A 23,706-nucleotide genomic window follows, 5' to 3' on the forward strand; every position below is an offset into this window, starting at 1 on the left:
TGGTCATGTTAAAGGAATGTAGAAATCATGATTGGTTCACTTGTAGTTGATGCTGCAGGTTGGTCCAAGGTGGTTTGTTTCCATCCTTTTCATTATTTGGCTTCTTTATTCTGGCTGAAGTAAATCCCCAAACTTTCCAATTCAATCACATTCACACTGAAGTTTAACACTATATCTCAGAGCAATTTAACCATTCTCAGGCTTTCCTATCACCATGAATATGAGAGGTCTGACTCTCATCAGACTTGTTTTCTGACTGTGAAAAGTATGGCTTTTGCCTAGCTGAACTGGCTACAATACAAAAAATAATTTAAAGCATCACATCTCTTCAAGAAGATAATGAAACCTCAAGCCAACCATTCCGATTTTCTGATGCAGTTATCTGTTCACCTGAGAATTGAGCTGACTTTCTAGGGGAGACAAGAATCTAGTATAGGTATATGGCAAACAGATGGCCAAGGTCATTGTGAGGTGAGTATTTTATCCCCATCCCACTTCCCACTGCTGTATTTGGTTCCTTTCCATAATATGTCCACTGTGTTTCAGTGATAAGAACACTTCTAGCATACACAGTTCTAATGTGTTTTCAGTTGTGCAATTATTCACTTGGTTAAAGCCCTCTATCAGTAACACCTGAATTGGCTTTACCTTTGATTCATCCCTAGGTTGCCTCAGGATTATTATAGCTGAGTTGTAATCAATAAGGAAACATATCCTAACATGTAGAGAACATTTATTTACAGTCACATCTCTTCCAAAGTGAACAGATTAACAACAGTTCATTCATCTGACAGCAGGACGATGCAGTGAAACAAGAACTAGGAGTCAAGAGACCTTCACCTTGGCCAAGTGCATCTCCCGCCTCTTAGCTGACCTTCGTAAAATGGGGATGAAATCTCACAGGCCTGTTATGATGATCAAATAAGTAAGCAAAGTGAATGTAATGGGTTTGTAAGGGTTATAATAGCGCTTCCTGTTGGGCAGGTACTCAAGACAGGATCGATGAGTAGTGAGGGTTTGCCTCTCTTTTTGGAGGCAATCCCGACATCGTTGCCATGACCTGAAAGGACAGGCACATAGTTTACCTCTAGATTGCAGTCGCCAATGCAGTAAAACCCCAGGCATGGTCAGAGGGCAAAGGGCATGGCGTTCGGGTTAGTGTTTCTTGTACTTACAGGGTATTTTGCGTGGGACAATTTCTTTCACACTGCTGGCTATTCTATCACAAGGGAGTACATTTTCCCTGATGTGATAATAACAGTGTGTAAGTAGCCTCCCTTTTCATATTGACACCATTTTTACCAGAACACCAGATCTTGAAAGTGTCTTAGTAAATAGCTGGTCCACACCCCTCATTTTACAGATGAGCTCTTTAGAAGCTAATCGGTACTTTTTTTTTTGGTGCCGAAACCCGGGAATGAATAATCAGTACTTTTTAACCAAACAAAACCCAGCACACACACTTGGTACAGGATAATCTCATGGATTAAGATGACCTCAGTCTTTTAAAAATTTTTGTTAATTGTTCCCAATGATATACTTCTCCCCCCTGCCCCTTACATAATGTCTTTTTGTTCATGACCTATGAATGAGCTGAAATACCAAGAAACAGTTGTCTGTGGGTGTATTTTTTCTGGGGCCTGGCTCCCCAAACCTCAGGCTCTTGACATGTGGTCCACAAAAGGCCCATGGAACAGCCACTGCCCAGCATGGGCCACAAAACAGTGCCTGGTCCATGGCAGTAATTTAGTCCCCCAGTCACAGCACCCAGGCTCCCCCATCCCCCTGCCTACAACCTGTCAGAGTGCCCCTTGGGAAGGAGGCTCACTTGGTGTCCAAAAGGAAGGTTGAGTTCTCTTCAGTCACACAAGGATTCTATTCAGGTCAACCACTTTCAAGTTCAGATGGGAGAGCATGTTTTGGAAATAAAAAGGCCTGACTAGCACAAACATCTCCTCTCTGATTTGACAACCTCTTCGGAAGAGTGAACCACATTTGGTACAAATCCACTCTTCACCCCTTCCCAGCCCTCCTGGATTGAGATATCCCCCCTTTTAACCAGCTCATATATGTCTTTCGTCAGGTCTGTGAAGGCTTTCTCCACATTAATGGCATCTCGGGCTGACGTTTCAATGTACTTCATGCCGTACGCAGCAGCCAGTTTCTCTGCTTCATGGCGAGTCACTTGCCTCTGTGTATCCAGGTCACACTTGTGACCCACCAGAACAAATACAATTTGGTAGGGCTGAACGTGTACTTTGGTCTCTTCTAACCACTCATGGACATTCTGGAAGGACCTGCGGTTGGTAATGTCAAATAAGAGAAGACCACCTACTGAGTTCCTGTAGTAGGCTCGAGTGATGGATCTAAAACAAAAGAGAAAAGTAAAGAATGAAGGCCACGCCCCAAATCCTGTATTTCTTTTATATTTTTGTTGTTGTTAATCCTCACTTGAGGATATTTTTCTATTGATTTTTAGAGAGAGTGGAAGTGAGGAGGAGAGACACACAGAGAGAAACATCGATGTAAGAGTGATGCATCGATTGGTTGCCTCCCACACCTGTACAGACCATGGACAGGTATTGAGCCTGCAACTGAGGTCCATGCCCTTGACCAGAATCAAATCCAGGACCCTTCAGTCCACAGACTGCTCTATCCACTGAGCCAAACCGGCGAGGGCCAAAATCTTGTATTTCAATGAACTCATTGTATTCTAATGTTTCTGGTTACTGGCAGTTTAGTAAAAATGATTTTTTTTAGCAACAGACTACAAATGTCATTCTATAATAATAATAATGATAGGTGAATTTTCAATTGGGCAAAATTTTGAGTTGGCATCTTCTAGAAATGAAGGCTCATGGGCTTACAGGCATTTCCCCTCGATTCAGATAGAACCACAGCTAACTCTCTCACCCCCACATCTGAGTAACCAAATGAGACTTCCTGTTCTGCCAAATAGAATGTCACAGGTTATCATGAGGCAAAATAAAATAATGGATGCCAAAGTGTTCTGTGACTTGTAGAGCTCATTATAAATTCTAGTAGTTGAAACAGAATTTTTAAAAATGAATTTATGCCCTAGCCAGTTTGGCGCAGTGGCTAGAGCGTTGGCCCGAGGACTGAAGGGTCTCGGGTTCAATTCCTGGTCAAGGGCATGTACCTGAGTTGCAAGGGCCGGCCCCAATTGGGACACTTGCGAGAGGCAACCAATTGCTGTGTCTCTCTCACATCAATGTTCCTCTCTCTCTCTCTCTCTCTCCTCCCCTCCTGTCTCTCTAAAAAAATTAATTGAAAAATATCCTTAGGTGAGGATTAAAAAAAATAAATTTGTGGTAGTTGACAGAAAAATGCTCATAAGTATATAGGTATATTGCAATACACTCCATTCTCTCCCCAATTATCATTACCACACTTGTCTTTCTATCATTCTATTATTATTATTTTTAAAATACATTTTTATTTATTTCAGAGAGGAAGGGAGAGGGAGAGAGAGATAGAAACATCAATGATGAGAGAGAATCATTGATTGGCTGCCTCCTGCATGCCCCCTACTGGGGATCGAGCCCAAAACCCAGGCATATGCCCTTGACCGGAATCAAACCTGGGACCTTTCAGTCCAAAGACCGACACTCTATCCACTGAGCCAAACCAGCTAGGGCCCTTCTATTATTATTATTATTATTATTTTTATCTAACAGGGGTCTTCAGTCTCTTCTGTGAGGAGAAACACAACTTTGTTTTTATTTTCCAGGCCGTTAGGAATAGGAAAGAGAGAGATGGTCTGTAGAGGGCTCGAGCAAAGTGCCTATCAGCCATGTTTCCTGGCACATTTCAGAGAGGCTGAATAAGGAGGCACCAGTTGGGAAAAACCACATAAATAGCCGAAGCTTCCCTTTAAAATGACATGATTTATTTAGAGCAGTGGTTCTCAACCTTTCTAATGCCGCGACCCTTGAATACAGTTCCTCATGTTGTGGTGACCCCCAACCATAAAATGATTTTCGTTGCTACTTCATAACTGTAATTTTGCTACTGTTAATGAAGTAGCAACGAAAATAATTTTATGGTTGGGGGTCACCACAACATGAGGAACTGTATTCAAGGGCCGCGGCATTAGAAAGGTTGAGAACCACTGATTTAGAGCATTGTAATTAGAATATATTTGCTGTACTTCTTAAACAGAAGAAACCTCATCTTTTAAACTTCTTTTATATATATATTTTTTTCTTTATTGATTTCAGAGAGGAAGAGAGAGGGAGGGAGGGAGAGAGAGGGAGAGAGAGAGAGAGAGAGAGAGAGAGAGAGAGAGAGAGAAACATCAATGATGAGAATCATTGATCAGCTGCCTCCAGCAAGTCCCCTAATGGGGATCAAGCCCAAAACCCAGGCATGTGCCCTTGGCCGGAATCGAACCTGGGACCCTTCAGTCCAAAGGCCAATGCTCTATCCACTGAGGCAAACCCGCTAGGGCATCTTTTAAACTTCTTGATTAGAGGAGCTTCATTATCAATATACATTATACTACTTTGCTTAGAGCATTTTAGAGCTTATTAGAGGGTATAGATTATTTGCTTCTATGATTTGCTTTAGACCAGGGGTGGGGAACCTTTTTTCTGCTAAGGGCCATTTGGATCTTTATAACATCATTCTCGGGCCATACAAAATAAATCAACTTCAAAATGAGCCTGCTGAATTTGGTCAAACATTTAATTAACTACCCCTAATGCCTTGGCAGGGCCAGACCAAATGATTTCTTGGGACTTATACGGCCCGCGGGCCGGACGTTCCCCACCCTTGCTTTAGACTATTGTGCTTTTTGATCTACGTCTATTTTTAGGTTTTCTGTCTTCTTGGATGGAGGAGACAAAAATGAGCGACTCATTTTTGCTTCTTAAGGCTTAGGACAGATGGCCCAATGGTAACAGAACATTGTCCAGAGGATTAAAGTCCAAACTAGATGATGGCAAGAGTCAACCTTACAAATGAGTTCAAGTCTCTAGCACCAGGCAAATCAGCCCTAGGGAATGAAAACAGTTCGAATTCCCTTATGTTTGAAGATTCATGGATACATGATCAAAGGCTTTGATTTGTGAACAGCTTGGCTCAAAAAATCAATCAGCAAGCTGTAGATCCCTTCAAAACTCTAAAATACATCATTACACTAGTACTTAGAAAGTAACAAAGCCCTATCTAAGCACAACATAAGGATGCATAAAAATGAAAACCTTCTGTACATCAAAACATTTTCTTGAACGAAGTTCGAAGGCAAATGACAAACTGGGCAAATATTTTACCATGTACGTGATAGAAAAGGATACCGTACTTTCCAGTGTATAAGACGACTGGGCGTATAAGATTTTCCTGGGTTAAAAAGTCGTTTTATAAGCCAGAAAATACGGTATATTGGACTATATTGATGGGATTATATATAATGGATTAGATATATTGGACTACCGTATTTTCCGGCGTATAAGACGACTTTTTAACCCAGGAAAATCTTATACGCCCAGTCGTTTTATACGCTGGAAAATACGGTACATATTCCTAACTAAAAAGAACCTTTACTAATCAATATCACCCAATACTAATAAGCAGTGGGTATGAAAAGGCTCTTCATACAGATGGTCCCATAAATACAAAAAGACACCTTTCTTCACTGACAGTCTGAGAAATGCATTCTCAAGTTCAAAGTGAACCTGTACAGGGTGTTTGCCAGTGTTGTTTGTGGAAGTGGGGAGCTGGAGACAACTTCAGTTTGTAGTGATCTCTTCTCCCTATCCGCTCTTCAACTATCTAACCAGTATCTTCTATGCTCAACTAGTGTTCAATAGATAAATGAATCAGTGATCAGAAACATGGGTGATTGAGGCCTTTTGATCTAGTTCGTGACGCTCTGTGTGACTTTAGCTCAAGTTGCTCTCTCAAAGTTTTCTGGGTACCTTGCTCTCTGCCACGTCTGTCTATCATTATACATGCTGTTTCCTCTCCCTGGACTTTTTTCTGTCATACTCATCAAGCCTCCTCTCCTCCAGGTAGCCTTCCCTCCCTCTGTCATTGCAAATGATACACACGCCGAAGGAAAAACAGAGGGTTGTACGAGAAAATCAAACCTGTTCATTGATTACTCACTACGTGCTGAGAGTTCTAGTAGGGAGTGAGCATACAGACATAAACAAGACTCTCTGTTGTATAATTGCTGATTGTCTGTCCCCTCCCCTCCCATGCCAGCACCGAGGTTCTAAGAGGGAAGGGCCTCTGTCTGTTTTGTTTACATGGCATCCCCTTGTGTAAGTTTCCTCAGAAACAAGCCTGAATCTGGCATGGAGTGGATGATGACTGAATGTGTGCTGGTTGCAAGGGGGAATCAATCATTTAGCCGCTGACTTTCATATATACGTATATATAGTGCATGTATGTATATATCTGTATCTATATATGTAACACAATACATCTATATCTGCACCAATGTCTACCTCAGTATCGTCTGTATATACCTGCCTATACATGTTGGGATGACCTGGGGACATTTTTAAAAGTATGTAGCATAGGGACCGAGATTGATGAATTACAGTGATCAATTTCAACTGATTTGTTAGCTACCAAGGGGCAGGTTGGGCGAGTTGCTGTGCAAGCAATACATATTATTGACCGGCCTTCCTTGCCAGGGCGCTTCTGTCCCTGCAGGGAGCTCCCAGCTAGCTGGAGGTGGGCTTCATCAGAAGCCCCCAGACCTTCGGGATCTCTCTACGGGTGGGCGGGCGCGACCAGGACCAGGAAGTCCTCTATCCCCAGGGGCTTTGCAAGCTCCGAAGGCCCTCCCTCTGCTCGCGGGGCCCCGGCTGCGCTCCCACCTGAACCTCTCTTGACCCGCGGTATCCCAGATCTGGAGCTTGATGCGTTTGCCTGGCTCGATCTCCACCAGACGGGAGAAAAAATCCACCCCCACGGTGGGGTCCGAAACCTGGGCAAAGCGGCCCTCGGTGAAGCGGCGGATCAGACAGGACTTGCCCACCGTGGAATCCCCGATGACAATGAGCCGGAACTGGTACAGCCAGATGGCCTCCATGGCTGGGCTCCGCAGGTCTCCTTATCCCTGGCCCTGAGCGGCGAGAGGGGGCGTCCCGCCGAGGCCCCCCCGCCCCGAGAGTGCGGCTCGGTCCGGATCTAGATGGGCTGCGAGCACATCGCTTGACTGGGAGCCCGAGGCGAGGTAGGCCCAGGCGCTGGGAGAGCGGAGGGATGGATGCTGCGCTCGCAGAGGTGATGAAATGGCAGCAGCATCAGCACCACGCACTCTGACTCATCACTGACAACCGGGCTACTGTAATCCCCCGCATAGACGCGACGCCTGCCGCCGCACTGTCTGTAAAAGGAGCGCACACAGAAATGGCCCCAAACCGCTGGGTCCCTTCTCTAGTTCCTCCACCCAACCCGTTCTTAATTTAAAATGTTACCTGTCAGAATTGCAAAAGTAGTACCTTTTCTTAAAACCAGGAAGCAATACAAAAATGTACACAAGAATAAAAGGGCATAATTATCTGCGCCCCTTCCTCCCCAAGATATTAACAGCTTGGCGTATATTCTTCCACATGGATTTCCTTGAAAATATATATGTATATATAATCATATATATATACACATTAAGATATATGTGGCCCTAGCTGATATGGCTCAGTGGATAGAGCATCGGCCTGCGCACTGAAGGGTCCTGGATTCAATTCCGGTCAAGGGCACATGCCAGGGTTGTGAGTTCAATCCCCAGTGTTGGGCATGCAGGAGGCAGCCAATCAATGATTCTCTCTCATCACTGATGTTTCTATCTCTCCCTCTCCCTTCCTCTCTGAAATCAATAAAAATATATTTAAAAAACAAAAATATGTGTATACATATATACTAGTACATTTATTGCTTTTTGATTTTACAAAAATTCAAAATAGACCTGACACTCGCTTTTTGAAATTAACAAAAAAAAATCATAGACACCTCTCCATTTCCAACTAATTTTCCTTTTGCCATTACAAATGCTCTTAAATACAGTCACACATACATTATTTACATTAGAGAGAGTCTTACAACATGGCTTAGGAAGTCAAAGGATATGAGCATTTTAAATGGAGTGGATATGGGCATTATATGTAGTTTGCAGAAATATTGACCAATTTAAATTCTAGTCAGCAATTTGTGAAAAGACCATTTGTTTGCACTCTTCCAAGCATGGTATGTTATATTCTCTCATGATTCTTTCCAATCTGCTGTAGTTAAATAAAAAGGTGTGTTTGCTTTATTTTACATTTCTCTGACTGCTAATGAGGTCAACGCCATGTCTTGTAAACTGGCCATTTGTATTAACTATTCTGGGAATTGCCTCTTCATATCACATGTATTTTTTCTGTGTAGTCTTTTATAATTGCTTTACCCATTTTTTGTTCGAAAAAACCCAGTTTTAGTGATATATAATTCACATGTCATATAATTCACTCACTCAAAGTATACAACTTAATAATTTTATTTTATTTTTAAAAATATATCTTTATTGATTTCAGAGAGGAAGGGAGAGGCAGAGAGAGATAGAAACATCAATGATGAGAGAGAATCTTTGATTGGCTGCCTCCTGCACACCCCCTACTGGGGATTGAGCCCGCAACCTGGGCATATGCCCTTGGCCAGAATTGAACCTGGGACCCTTCAGTCCGCAGACCGACAGTCTATCCACTGAGCCCAACTGGCTAGGGCCAATTTAATAATTTTAGTACAGTCATAGAGTTGTGCAGCCATCACCACAAATCTAAAATATTTTAATCACTCAAAAAGAAGCTCCTACCTTTTGGCCAACAGCCTCTTTCCCTTCTAGGCAACCACTAATCTACTTTCTGTCTCTACATTTCCCCATTCTGGACATTTGATCAAATTGGAATCATACAACATGTGGCCTTTTGTGTCTGGCTTCTCTCACTAGTATGGTGATGTTTTCTGAGTTTGTCCACATTGTAGCATGAATCAGCACTTTATTCCTTTTCATGGTTGAGTAATATTCTATTGTGTGGATAAACATTTTATTTATCCAGTCGTCAGGATTCTGGACATTTGGGTTGTTGCTAACTTTTGGCTATTCTGAATATTTGTGTACAAGTTTTTGTTTGCACATGTGCTTTGAACTCTTTCGAGTTGAAACCTAGGAGTGGAATTCCTTAGTCCTATGGTAACTCCACGTTGAATCCTTTGAGGAAATGTCAGACTGCTTTTCACAGTGGCTGCACCATTTACATTCCTATCAGCAGTGTATGAGGGTTTCGATTTCTCCCTATCTTCTCTAACAGTTTTTATTTTCTGACTCTTTGATTCTAAAAATCCTAGTGGATGTGAAGTGGTATCTCATTGTGGTTTTGATTTTAATTTTCCTGATGACTGAGGATAATGTGAATATTTTCACATTCTTATTGACCATTTGTATATCTTCCTTGGAGAAATGTAGGCTCAGATCGTTTGCCCATTTTAACTGTATTGTCCTTTTTTTTTTTTCTCTCCCCTGCTGGCCTGATCTCACCCCCAACTGCCTCTTCCTGCCTGATCACCACTAACTGCCCTCTGTATTGTCTTTTTATTATAGAGTTGTAAGAGTTCTTCATATATTTTAGATATATGTCCCTTATGAGATATACTGTATGATTTGTAAATAGTTTTTCCCATTCTGTGGTGTTGTTTTTTGCATTTTATTGAGGGTATCCTTTGAAGTACAAAGTTTTAAATTTTGATGAAGTAACAATTATCTACTACTAGAGGCCCGGTGCACGAAATTCGTGCACTGGGAAGGGTGTCCCTCAGCCCAGCTTGCACCCTCTCTAATATGGGACCCCTCGGGGGATGTCCAACTGCAGGTTTAGGCCCGATCCCTGTGGAATCGGGCCTAAACCTGCAGTTGGACATCCCTCTCACAATCCGGGACCACTGGCTCCTAACTGCTCACCTACCTGCCTGATTGCCCCCTAACTGCTCCCTTGCTGGCCTGATTGACCCCTAACTGCTCCTCTGCGGGCCTGATTGCCCCCAAATACCCTCCCCTGCTGGCCTGATCACCCCCAAGGCTTTTATTGGTATAGATATGACCCTGCACAGAAAATTTTACTAACCCTGCTTTACAATAAGGGCTTGATGATTGAATCATTAGGACCAGACACCAAGATTTCCTTTCTTTGAATAGTGGAGAGAATACTTATCTTGTCTTTAAGTTGCCTGGAAATTAAAAATGAGATAATGACTTAGAAAAGTATAAAAGCACCATATAAAGACAACTGTCTTTTTAATGAAGTGGCAAAATGAAAAACACTTTTTATTCTCCCCTTCCTTCCTTTACAGCTTTTATTTAAACTTTGAAATTTATAAAAATTTTACTCCAATTTTCATTTCTTTACATTCAACATTATTTTGTATTGGTTTCAGGTTTTATATTAGTTACAGAATAGTGGTTAGACAATCATATACTTTACAAAGTGTTCCCGATATTTCTAGTACCCACCTGGCATCATACCATCATTACAACACTATTGACTATATTCCCTATTTAAGTGACAATGGGTTTACAGGTTCCTTTCAGTCTTTCTTTTGTGTTGCTCGTCCTTCCTTTTCTTTCTCACTTCTTTCCTCATTTTCTTTATATAGTATGTCAATTGGCCATCAAAGCTCAGTGACGGCACTGGGACACGCTTCATCCATTTTACAGACCAGGAAACTGAGGCCAATTCCAGTTGGCTGTGGAACTTGACTCAGCACACAGGAAGCCCTCAGAGCCATGCTCTTTGTGCTTCCTAAGGGGCAGCCGCCCAGCAAACAGAACAAACCTTCCAGTCAGGTTTCCAAGCCTCCTTCTCAAGCACCTCTTCATTGCGGATGCTCCACATTCTTTCCTCTCCCCCTATTCTTTACTGCCCCCCCCTTCTCCGAAGCAGGTGGAAAGCTTCCCACTCACTGCCTAGGCATGCTCTGCCATGGGGCAGGGTGTTGCGAGCTTGCTTTTGGGTGAAGGCAGGAGCAGTAGTCACTGCCTCTGAAGTGTGAAGGCCGCCTGAGCGAGGCCCATTAGCACTGGGAGCTTCTCTGAATCACATCAGTCAGTCCAGTACCCTGCAGTGCAGCACCCCTCCACTGAAGTGGCACCAGCCCTCAACCCCCGCCTCAGGGGTGAGGGTCTTTGCCCCTCTGCCAGGAGTCCTTCCATGCCCCTTGATCCCTGGCTGGGCCCACCCACGTCTTGGGGGCACTGCAGAACCTCTGTCTCTGCAGATGAGGCAGATCCCTGCCCTAGGTCTCCGAAAAGCTATGAATCTGTGGCCAGAGGCCTGGTCTGGGTCTCAGCAACCACATGCCTGCAATGTTCCCAGGGACCCTGGGAGTGGCTGGGTGAGTCCCACCTCACCTCCCCGGGGTGCCGATCTCCCCAGGGACCCACGGGAGAGGCTGGGCCGCCCGGCCATGCCCCCGTTTTGCTGATCTCCCCAGGGACCCCCCGGGAGCAGCTGGATGGCCCGGCCACGCCCCCCGGGTTGCCGATCTCCCCAGGGACCCCCGGGAGAGGCTGGGCCGGCCCAGCCATGCCACCCCGCCCCCTTGCCGATCTCCCCAGGGACCCCCGGAGCGTCTGGGCAGCCAGGTCTCCCCTCCCCGGGGAAGCGATCTCCCTAGCGACCCTTGGAACTAAGAGGACTGGGCGCCGCCATCTTGATCTTCTCAACGGCCGGATAGGCCACCCAGAGTCCCGCCCCCCAGCCTCCTGCTGGCCCAATCATGGGCATAGCAGAGGTGCGGTCAATTTGCATGTTTCTCTATTATAAGGTAGGATTTTTTTTCTTTTGTTGCTTGTGCTTCTGGTGTTAAGTCTAAGAATGCTTTGCCAAATCCAAGATCATGAAGATTTATGCCTATGCTTTCTTCTATGAGTTTTTTAGTTTTAGCTTATACATTTAGGTCTATAGCCTATTTTATAAAAAATATCTAATAATTTCATATTGTGTTGAAATTATAATGTTTTACATATATGATGTTACATAAATATTATTAAAATATTATTCAATTAAGTTCTCTTGTTTTTACTTTTTTTCACAATGTGACTACTAGAAAATCTGAAATTATACCTGAGGTTAACATTTGAGGCTCACATTATATATATGTATATATTTAATTTAAATCCTTTATTGTTTAAAGTATTACATAAGTCTCCTTTTTCCCCCCATTGACCTCTCTCTGGCTGCCCCCACCCCCCAGCACATGCCCTTACCACCCCCCCTCTGTGTTCATTGGTCATGCTCATATGCATGCATACAAGTCCTTTGGTTGATCTCTTATTCCCCTCACCCCCCGCCTTCCCTCATAGGTTGGACAGTCTGTTTGATGCTTCTATGACTCTGGATCTATTTTTATTCATCAGTTTATGTTGTTCATTATATTCCACAAATGAGTGAGATCATGTGATATTTATCTTTCTCTGACTGGCTTATTTCACATAGCATAGTGCTCTCCAGTTCCATCTATGCTGTTGCAAATGGTAAGAATTTCTATGGCCTATTTTTAAAATTAAGTTTATTGGGGTGACAGTGGTTAATAAAATTATATAGGTCTCAAGTGAACATTTCTATGATACATGAAAGTCATATCTTCTTCCATCACCATATATTTGACCCCTTTAGCCTTTACTACCTCCCTCCATCCCCCTTCTAGCTGGTAACCACCACACTGTTGTTTGTGTCCATGAGTTTCAGTTTTATATCCCACATATGTGTGAAATCATATGGTTCTTAGCTTTTTCTGTCTGACTTGTTTCACTTAGCATGGTATTTTCTTGTTTGTTTGTTTTGTTTTTGTTAATCCTCACCTGAGGATATTTTTCCATTGATTTTTAGAGAGAGTGGAAGAGAGAGGGAAAGACAGAGAGAAACATCGATGTGAGAGAAACACATTGATTGGTTGCCTCCTGCAAGAGCCCCAACCAGGGTCAGGGCCAGGGAGGAGCCTGCAACTAAGGTATGTGCCCTTGACTGGAATTGAATCCGGGACCCTTTGGTCCACAGGCCGATGCTCTATCCATTGAGCCAAACTAGCTAGTGCTAGCATGATATTTTCAAGATCTCTCCATGTTGTCCCAAATGGAAGTATTTCATCCTTTTTTTTCTCCTCTCTCCCTCCCTTCCACCTATTTCATCTTTCTTATGGCTAAGTAGTATTCCATTGTCTACATGTAACAAATCTTGATCCAATCTATGTAAGGACACTTTGGTTGTTTCATGTCTTGGCCACCATGAATAATGCTGCAATAAACATATGGATGCATAGATCTTTCTTAATTTTTATGTATGCTGTGAGGTAGAATTACAGTTTTATTCTTTTTCATGTGGCTATCTAGTTGTCAAAGCAGCATTTGTTGGAGAGATTATTCTTTTCACATTGAATGACTTTGGCACTCTTGTTGCAAACCTACTGATCATAGACTATGGATTTATATCTGGACTCTCAATTTTAATTTTATTGTTCTATATGTGCAGTCTCATGCCATTATCTTGATTGTTGTAGCTTTGTAGTAAGTTTTGAAAATAAGAAATGTGAGTCCTCCTGTTGTGTTATTTTCCAAGATGGTTTTGGCTATTTAGGACCCCTTCCAATTTCATATGAATTTAAAAACCAACTTGTCAATTTCTGTAACTAAGGCAGCTGGGATATCGATTGGGATTTCATTGAATCTGTAGATCAATTTGGGGACTGTTGCCATCTTAACAAAATTAAGTCTTCCAATCCTTGAACATAGGAAATCTTTCCATGTATTTAGATGTTTTAAAATTTCTTTCAATAATGTTTTGTAGTTTTTAATTTACAAGTTTTATACTCCTTTGGCTAAGTTATTCTTAAGTATTTTATTCTTTTTGATGCTATTGTGAATATGATTATTTTTTCTAATATTAAAGCATTTAAAATTTTTTGGAATTGTTTTCTTAATTTTATTTTTGGATTGTTCATTGCAAGTGTATAAAATACAATTGATTTTTATATTGATTTATATTTTCCAACTTGCTAAACTCATTTATTCGTCCTAATAGCTTTTTAGTGTATTCCTAATCATTTAGTCAAATGGTTCTGCATTTTTTCAGATGATCATATGATTTTTGTTTTTACTCTCTTGACATGATATATTACATCAATTGATTTTTGAATGTTGAGTTAACCTTGCATCCCTGGTGTAAATCCTACTTGATCATAGTGTATAATTGTTAAAATATGTTTTTGGATTTGGTTTGCTAGTAGTTTCGAAGATTTCTACATTCATATTCATAATATTTATTGGTCTACAGTTTTCTTTTATTGTCCTTGTCTGTTTTTGTTTGTTTATTTGTTTTTTGTTAAAGCTTTTTAAAAGCTTTTTGTAAAAAGCTTTTTTGTTTCCATTGGTCCAATGCATGGGAGAGGGCTACAGGGTGGTTAAAAGAATGGCTAGGGGTTTCAGGGAGCGGCTCAGGCAAGAGTCAGATACCATGGGATGCAGAGGAGCCCCTTAAAGACATCTGGGCTCCAAAGGCTCCTAGTCATGCTTTTTGAAGAGATACTCACCCAACCCAGCTTGGGGTGGCCAGGCTGTGGAGGTGAGTCAAGTGTAGCCCATCTTCTTGATGAGTTTCACCTGCTCACCCAGGAAGTGGTTCTGCAGGAAGTTACAAAGCTGAGGGTCTGTGCGGGTAGAACCAGGGCTGCAGGTCCAAAAGGGCTCCCCTCCAAGGGTTCAGGCTCTCCTCCAAGGCCATGGTGGCTTTCATGGCATCCTGAGTTTTGCCCACTCATCTTGGGGAGGCTTCAGCACGTTCTGGAGAGAATGCGGCCACCGCTCTGGGTTTCTCAGCTAACTCTAGGAAGAAGTGGCCCACGCCCTCCAGAGCCACATGTTCACCGTGGAAATAGAGGCCCAGAGAGAGGTAGGTGTGGGGCCCGCAGATGCAGGTTGGCCAGGCGGTTGATGGCAGCCTCCATCTCAGTGGAATGATTCTGACGAATTTGGGAGCTCATGGTTGTTCGGCAATAAGGAGGTAAGGTCAAAAATGGTGTTGACTGGTCTCAGAGGCCGAGGATGGTTCCTAAGGTGATGATTGGAAAAGAGATTGGAGGCGGGTTGGAGGCTCAAATTTTTTTTAGTTTGTTTGAATCACTACTTAAAGTCCATACACTGCTATTAGGTGGTATGATTCTAAAGTCTCTTTTAATATATAATTGCACCACCTACGCTTTTTTTCCTTTGCAATTTATTTGTTCAAGAAACTCGGTCTTTTTTGTCCTGTAGAATTATCCATGGTCTGGAATTTGCTCCTTGCCTCCCTAAGGTATTGTTTAACATATTCTGCTCTTCCTTGCATTTCTGTAACCTGGTATTTAAATATAGGGTTTGAGAGATTTATGTTTGATTATTTTGCATGTGATCTTGGGTACTTCCATCTGGACACAATAAGGTCCCTTTTTGTGATGTTAGAAGCTCAGCTAAAGGTATTAATAATCTTTTCTCAGATTCATTATTTCATGAAGGTTTACAAAATGGTTACATTTGTATTGTATCGTTCTTTACTTATTAGCTGGACTCTTTCTATAAAGAGAAACTTCTCTGTATAAAGGTGATTATTATAGTCGGAGATATGATTATACATAAAACAAACAAGAATTGTGCTTGATTCTTTCCCTGTATTCACCAGTTTTCAATATAATGAATTGTTTCTCTAGAGCAGTGGTTCTCAACCTTTTTAATGCCGTGACCCTTTAATGCAGTTCCTCATGTTGTGGTGACCCCCAACCATAAAATGATTTTCGTTGCTACTTCATAACTGTAATTTTGCTACTGTTATGAATCGTAATGTAAATATCTGGGTTTTGCGATGATCTTAGGCGACCCTGCTAGCGGTTCTCAATCTGTGGGTCGCGACGCACAGGTTGAGAACCGCTGCTGTAGAGCCTAAGACCATCAGTTCCACCTTTGGCTCCTGAGTCCTTTGCACAGGAACCTGTTGCTCGTTTCTAGCTTCCTTGCTGGTGGTATGATATGATGTTACAGCTTCACCAGGCACCTATTCTGTCCCAGACCTGGAATCAGCTGTTTCTGCAAGGAACCCTAGGTTTTTTAGTGAAAATGTTATTTTGAAACTGCAATTAGGTTTCGAGGCATTTTCACGAGGAGTAAATTATCTTCACCGGGAGTAAAACCATTTCAAGAAACCAGTTTCTTTGCTCATCCACAGAAGAAACTCCTCACCTGTTAAAGTTGTACATGAGATTGCAGTGATTGAGTCCCATCTCCAGGCTCCACTCCTAACTCCAGTTCTCCTGCTGCTTCCACTACATCTGCAGTTGCTTCCTCCATTGAGGCCTTGCACCCCTCAAAGCCACCCATGAGGGTTGGAATCGGCTTCTTTCAAACTCTTGTTAACGTTGATATTTTGACCTCTTCCTGTGATTCACAAATGTTCTGAATGGCGAATCCTTTCCAGATGGTTTTAAATTTACTTTGCTCAAATACATTAGCAGTGGTTCTCAACCTTTCTAATGCCGCGACCCTTTAATACAGTTCCTCATGTTGTGGTGACCCCCAACCATAAAATTATTTTCGTTGCTACTTCATAACTGTAATTTTGCTACTGTTAATGAGTCATAATGTAAATGTGTTTTCCGATGGTCTTAGGCTCTACAGCAGCGGCTATAATGTCGTGACCCACAGGTTGAGAACCGCTAGCAGGGTCACCTAAGACCATCGGAAAACACAGATATTTACATTACGATTCATTAACAGTAGCAAAATTACAGTTATGAAGTAGCAACGAAAATAATTTTATGGTTGGGGGTCACCACAACATGAGGAACCGTATTAAAGGGTCGCGGCATTAAAAAGGTTGAGAACTGCTGCATTAGAGGAATCAGTATCCATGGCAGCTGTAGTTCTTGTCTGGTTTTAATATCAGGGTAATATTGGCCTCATAAAATGAGTTGGGAAGTGTTCTTTCCTCTTATGCTTCTTGGAAGAGTTTGTGAAGAATTGATATTAACTCTTTTTTTTAAAACGTTTGCTAAAATTTAGCAGTGATGTCATGTGGACCTGGACTTTTCTTTGTGGGTAGTTCCTTGATTACTAATTTAATCTCTTCATTTGTTATAGATTGTCTATTTCTTCTTGAGTTAGTTTCAGTAGTTTGTATCTTGGTAGGAATCTCTCCATTTTTCCCCTTGAGTGTGCTTGTTAGTTTTTTGAAGTATACAGTAATTCCCCTTTATCCACAGTTTCACTTTCCCAGGGTCAACTGTGGTCTAAAAATATTAAGTAGAAATTTCCAGAAAGAAACAATCATACGTTTTAAATTGTGCACCATTCTGAGTAGTATGATGAAATCTTGTGCCACCCTGTTCTGTCCTGCCTGGGATGTAAATCATCCCTTTGTCTAGTGTATCCATGCTGTACACGATACCCGCCCATTAGTTGCTTAGTAGCTGTCTTAGTGATCAGATTGACTGTCATGGTACTGCAGTGCTTGTGTTCAAGTAACTCTAATTTTACTTAATAATGACCCCAACGTGCAAGAGTTGTGATGCCAGCAGTTCAGGTATGCCAAATAAAGGTCATGTATTCTATTTTATTACCAGTTATTGTTGTTAATCTCTTAACTTTGCCTAATTTATCAATTAAACTTTATCATAGTATGTATGTGTGTATATATGTATAGGAAAAAACATAGTACAGTATATATAGGCTTTGATACTATCCATGATTTTAGGGATCCACTAAGGGGTCTTGATACATATCCCCTGTGGATAAGGAGGGGAAGCTGTTGTTGGAATCATTTGTATGTTTTCATTTAGTTTTTGGATTATTGTTCTTCTATCCTTGTTGATTTTATTTTATATTTTTAATATGTAGAAAATTAACATACCGTATCTCCCGGCATATAAGACGACTTTTTAACCCAGGAAAATCTTCTCAAAAGTCGGGGGTCATCTTATACGCCGGGTGTCATCTTATAGGGTGGGTATATCCCAAACTCTATATTTTGACTGGAAAAGTTGGGGGTCATCTTATACGCCCAGTCGTCTTATATGCCGGAAAATACGGTAATTATAAAAATGTCTGCACTATTCAAAAATATATACACAGGAATGATAAAACTTCCTCTCTTCCCCACCCTTTTCACTCCTTGTAGGTAGCCAATGTTATTTGTTTCTGGTTTACGTTTTTTGTGTTTCATCTGTAAATGTTCTTTTATTTCCCTTCATTTGTTACATAAAAATTAGAGTAAACTTTTCTAGACTTATCTTTTTAACTTAATGATAAACATTCTAGACATCACAGTTTGGTTCATAGATATTTTCCTTATTCATTTTCATAGCTGTCTAGTACTCCATTATGTGGATGTACCAAGTTTGCTCAACAACTTGCCTATGTATTGGTATTTAAATTGTTTATAATATTTTTCAATTATAAACAATGCTGCAATTAATAATCAAATATGTATGTTTTTATATTGTTAGAAGTAAATCTTGAGGTAAATTCAGAAAAATGGGATTGCTGAGTCAAAATGTAAGTACATATGTAAAGATACTGTCAAATGACCTTCTACAAGTATTATATTAGTTTGCAGTTCTGCCAGCAACATATGAGAGATGGTGAGAAATGGTATCTCAGTTTTGTTTTAATTTTTATTTCTGTAATATTTCTCAAGGGCTTTAACTCCTCTTCTAGGGAAAGGGTTAGTTCATTTTCAACTTGATCCATGATAGTTGTATCATGTTAGGTGGAATAATGACCTTGTTATTATCTCCATTTGAGATTATTATTTAAGGCAGTGGTCGGCAAACTGTGGCTCGCAAGCCACATGTGGCTCTTTGGCCCCTTGAGTGTGGCTCTTCCACAAAATACCACGTGCGGGCGTGCACATACAGTGTGATTGAAACTTCGTGGCCCATGCGCAGAAGTTGGTTTTCGGCTCTCAAAAGAAATTTCAATTGTACTGTTGATATTTGGCTCTGTTGACTAATGAGTTTGCCAACCACTGATTTAAGGAGCTGTGTATGGGTGTCAAGTTAATAAGGGGTCAACTGTGGTGTGTAACTCAACTTGTGATGGGTAATTCTGTGTCAACTGGACTGGCCATGGGGTGCCCAGACTTAACATTTTATCTGGGTATGTCTGTGAGGGTGTTTCCAGATGAGATTAGCATTTGGATCTGTAGACTCAGTAAAGTAGATTTCCCTCCCCTTTCTGAGTGGCTATTATAGAAACTGTTGAGAGACTAGATAGAACAAAATGAAGAAAGTGAAGTTCATCTCTTTTCCTGCCTCAGTAGTGGACCTGGGACATCTCATCTCATCTTCTGCCTTTGGACTGGGAGTTACACCAGCAGCTCTCCTGATTCTTATGGATTCAGATTCTGCCTGTGTAATGCCCTATGTGTAGTAGAGTGCAGAGAGCTGCAGCTATCCTCATGTCTCCAGTGGAGCCTCTTCAGAAACAGCCAGGCCATAGAGACTAAATCATACCCCAAAAAGGTACATTGATGGTGACAATAAAATCAACAAGTTTTGAAAATGATCTGCCTGTGTGTGTGTTCTTGTGAATTGTCTGATGGTAGGGAGGAAGGGAGAATAGGAAGAGGCAGGTTTGTGAGAAGAGAGGAAGGTAGAGTCCAGCAGAGCTGTGGATCAGACTGGCAGGTCAACAGTTACACAAACATTGGGTACAAGGACTGGGTCATGACTAAGCACTGAAGAAAGATTTCCCTCCTTGACACTTTAACATATAGGCAAGGAAGAAAAAACCTTGGTGTTTCTGTGGAAGGGGGTATTGGAAGAAAAAAAGAAGGGTGACATCAGGGTTTAGATTACCAGAACTCAGATGGGGAGATATCTGATATGAGGGAGAGTGGGGTAGTGTGTAATAACAAGTTGGACTCCATTTTTGTTGTTGTTTGACCGTTGACAGTTGTGAGGCCCTACTCTTTTCCTATCTTCTGCCCCACATCTGGGCAAGTGGATAAAGAACTCTGACAGAACGTTGAACCACAGTAGCCCCAGTTCACCCCAGGGCCAGCTCTTAACTATCAAAGCCCAAATCAGTCTCCTTTCCCAGCTCTCTCAAACCAGTCTTGGTCCTGCTCTTCCCAGAAAGCCTCATTATGTGAGTTAATAAACTATTGATTCTCTATGGGGTGACTACAACAAACTCACATACTTCATAGAAGATTAATTAATGCTGTGTGTGTGTGTGTGTGTGTGTGTGTGTGTGTAATGGTATTTTAAGATACCAGTATTTTATTTATTTACTAGAGGCCTGGTGCACGAAATTTGTGCATGGGGGGTGGGAATGGGGGTGTCCCTCAGCCCAGCCTGCACCCTCTCCAATCTGGGACCCCTTGAAGGATGTCCAACTGGTGGGATCGGGCCTAAATGGGCAGTTGGACGTCCCTCTCACAATCCAGGACTGCTGGCTCCCAACCGCTCGCCTGCCTCTGCCTGATTGCCCCTAACTGCTTCTGCCTGCCAGCCTGATCACCCCCTAACCACTCCACTGCCAGCCTGATTGACACCTAACTGCTCTCCTGCCAGCCCGATTGCCCCTAATTGCCCTCCCCTGCTGGCCTGGTCACCCCAAACTGCCCTCCCTTGCAGACCTGGACCCCCCAACTGCCCTCCCCTGCTGTCCTGGTCCCCCCCAATTGCCCTCCCCTGCAGGCCTGGTCCCCCCCAACTGCCCTCTCCTGCAGGCCTGGTCCCCCCCCCAACTGCCCTCCCCTGCAGGCTTGGGTCCCTCTGAACTGTCCTCCCCTGTAGGCCTGGTACCCCCCAAGAGCCCTCCCCTGCTGTCCTGGTCCCCCTCAACTGCCATCCCCTGCAGGCCTGGTCCCCCCCAACTGCCCTCCTTGCTGGCCCGGTCACCCCTAACTGCCCACCCTGCTGGCCTGATTGCCCACAATTGCCCTCCCCTGCAGGCCTGGTACCCCCCAACTGCCCTCCCCTGCAGGTCTGGTAGCCCCCACAACTGCTCTCCCCTGCAGGCCTGGTCTCCCCCAACTGCCCTCCCCTGCAGGCCTGGGTCCCCCTGAACTGTCCTTCACTGCAGGCCTGGTCCCCTGCAACTGCCCTCCACTGCAGGCCTGGTCCCCACCCCAACTCCCCTCCCCTGCAGGCCTGGTCCCCCTCAACTGCCCTCCTCTGCTGGCCTGGTCACCCCTAACTGCCCTCCCTGCTGGCCTGATTGCTCACAACTGCCCTACCCTGCAGGCCTGGTCCCCCAAACTGCTCTCCTCTGCAGGCCTGGTCACCCCACAACTGCTCTCCCCTGCAGGCCTGGTCACCCACAACTACCCACAACTGCCCTCCCCTGCCGGCCATCTTGTGGTGGCCATCTTGTGTCCACATGGGGGCAGCCATCTTTGACCACATGGGGGCGGCCATCTTGTGTCTTGGAGTGATGGTCAATTTGCATATTACTCTTTTATCAGATAGGATTTATTTATTTATTCATTTAAATATATTTTTATTGATTTCAGAAAGGAAGGGAGAGGGAGAGAGATAGAAACATCAATGATAAGAGAGAATCATCAACCGGCTGCCTCCTACACACCCCCTACTGGGGATGAGTCCACAACCTGAGCATATTCCCTGATCAGGAATCAAACTGTGACCTCCTGGTTCATAGGTCGATGCTCAACCACTGGGCTACTCCAGCCGGGCAAGATACCAGTATTTTAGGAAGTAAATATTCCTTTGGTGCCTAGTATGTGTCAGACATAGTTGTACGGCCTGGGCTATAGCTAGAAGTTGTGCAGAAATCTTTGAGGAGTTGACATTTGACTTGAGACCCGAATGATGAGATGGAGTGGGTAGTGTGCAGATTTTGAAGAAGTGTATTTTAAGTAGAAGGAACATCAAGTAGTGATGTCATGAAGTAAGACCAGCAAAAAATATGAACAGCAAAAAGACCAATGTTCCTAGAGCACAGCGAGAGAGGGGCAGAATGGAGATAAACAACTGAAACTGGAGAGGCCAACAAAGGTGAGGTCTCACAGGGTTTTGCTAATAAGTGTACACTTTATTATTAGGGAGAAAGTTAAAAATAGAGTTACTTGTGCCTTGAAAGCAGTTCTCATTATACCATGAGACTTTTTACCTAAAACTAATATAGATATGAGATGATAAAAATAGCAGTGGGGAATGTTAGGGGCAGAAATATTAATTATGTCTGTTATCCGTGATTGTTCTGTTCTGATTAGAAAGCACATTCTAGTATTGAGATCCCTCCTACTTTGTTCTTCTTTCTCAGGATTGCTGCAGCTATTCAGGGTCTTTTTTTATTCCAGATGAATTTTTGGAGAGTTCGTTCTAGGTCTGTGAAATATGGCATTGGTATTTTAATGGGGATTGCATTGAATCTATAGATTGCTTTGGGTAGTATGAACATTTTAATAATGTTGATTCTACCAAAGCCTCTGTTCTCAAAACTGCCTGGCACTGGCACAAGAACAGACATATAGATCAATGGAATAGAATAGAGAACTCAGAAATTGACCCAAATCACTACGCTCAATTAATATATATATATATTTTTTAATAAATCTTTATTGTTCAGATTATTACAATTGTTTCTCCTTTTCCCCCCCATATCTCCCCACCACTCGGTTCCCACCCCTCTTCTGTCCTTACCTCCCCACCGTTGTCCTTATCCATAGGTGTATGATTTTTGTCCAGTCTCTTCCCGTACCCCCCACACAGACACCCCTTTCCCCCTGAGAATTATCAATCCATTCCCATTCTATGCCTCTGATTCTATTATGTTCACCAGTTTATTCTGTTCCTCAGATTTTTAATTCACTTGACTTTTAGATTCACTTGTTGATAGATATGTATTTGTTGTTCATAATTTTTATCTTTCTTCTTCTTTTTCCTCTTTTTAAAGAATACCTTTCAGCATTTCATATAATACTGGTTTGGTGGTGATGAACTCCTTTAGCTTTTTCTTATCTGTGAAGCTCTTTATCTGTCCTTCAATTCTGAATGATAACTTTGCTGGGTAGAGTAGTCTTGGTTGTAGGTTCTTGCTATTCATCACTTTGAATATTTCTTGCCATTCCCGTCTGGCCTGCATAGTTTCTGTTGAGAAATCAGCTGACAGTAGTATGGGTGCTCCCTTGTAGGTAATTAACTGTTTTTCTCTTGCTGCTTGTAAGATTCTCTCTTTGTCTTTTGCCCTTGGCATTTTAATTATGATGTGTCTTGGTGTGGTCCTCTTTGGATTCCTCCTGTTTGGGGTTCTGTGCGCTTCCTGGACTTGTAAGTCTATTTCTTTCACCAGGTGGGGGAAGTTTTCTGTCATTATTTCTTCAAATAGGTTTTCAGTATCTTGCTCTCTCTCTTCTTCTGGCACCCCAAAAATTCGGATATTGGTACGCTTAAAGCCATCCCAGAGGCTCCTTACGCTATCCTCACACTTTTGGATTCTTCTTTCTTTCCGCCTCTCTGGTTGGGTGTTTTTTTCTTCCTCATATTCCAGATCTTTGGTTTGACTCTTCGGGTACGGTGGTCTACAGTTGAGTGTCTGTATATTTTTTATTTCAGACAGTGTATGCATAATTTCTGACTGGTCCTTTTCCATTTTTTTGGTATTCTCATTAAGGTCCTTGAAGGTCTCTTCAAGTTTCTCAGCGGTTTTTAGAA

The 23,706-nt window shown here is 42.5% G+C and overlaps 1 protein-coding gene across 1 annotated transcript; it reads right to left on the reverse strand.

Moving 5' to 3' along the window:
• Positions 1 to 1,938: 1,938 nt before the first annotated feature.
• RAB39B (RAB39B, member RAS oncogene family) lies at positions 1,939 to 7,066 on the reverse strand. The gene is made up of 2 exons (XM_008159520.3): positions 6,852 to 7,066; positions 1,939 to 2,366 (listed from the first exon to the last, which is right to left on the reverse strand). Exons 1-2 carry the CDS (start codon positions 7,064 to 7,066, stop codon positions 1,940 to 1,942), a joined length of 642 nt encoding a protein of 213 aa, XP_008157742.1. The 3' UTR covers position 1,939.
• Positions 7,067 to 23,706: the final 16,640 nt, after the last annotated feature.

The sequence above is a fragment of the Eptesicus fuscus genome, chromosome 1, assembly GCF_027574615.1.
Source record: "Eptesicus fuscus isolate TK198812 chromosome 1, DD_ASM_mEF_20220401, whole genome shotgun sequence".
In the NCBI taxonomy this organism is placed as follows: Eukaryota; Metazoa; Chordata; class Mammalia; order Chiroptera; family Vespertilionidae; genus Eptesicus; species Eptesicus fuscus.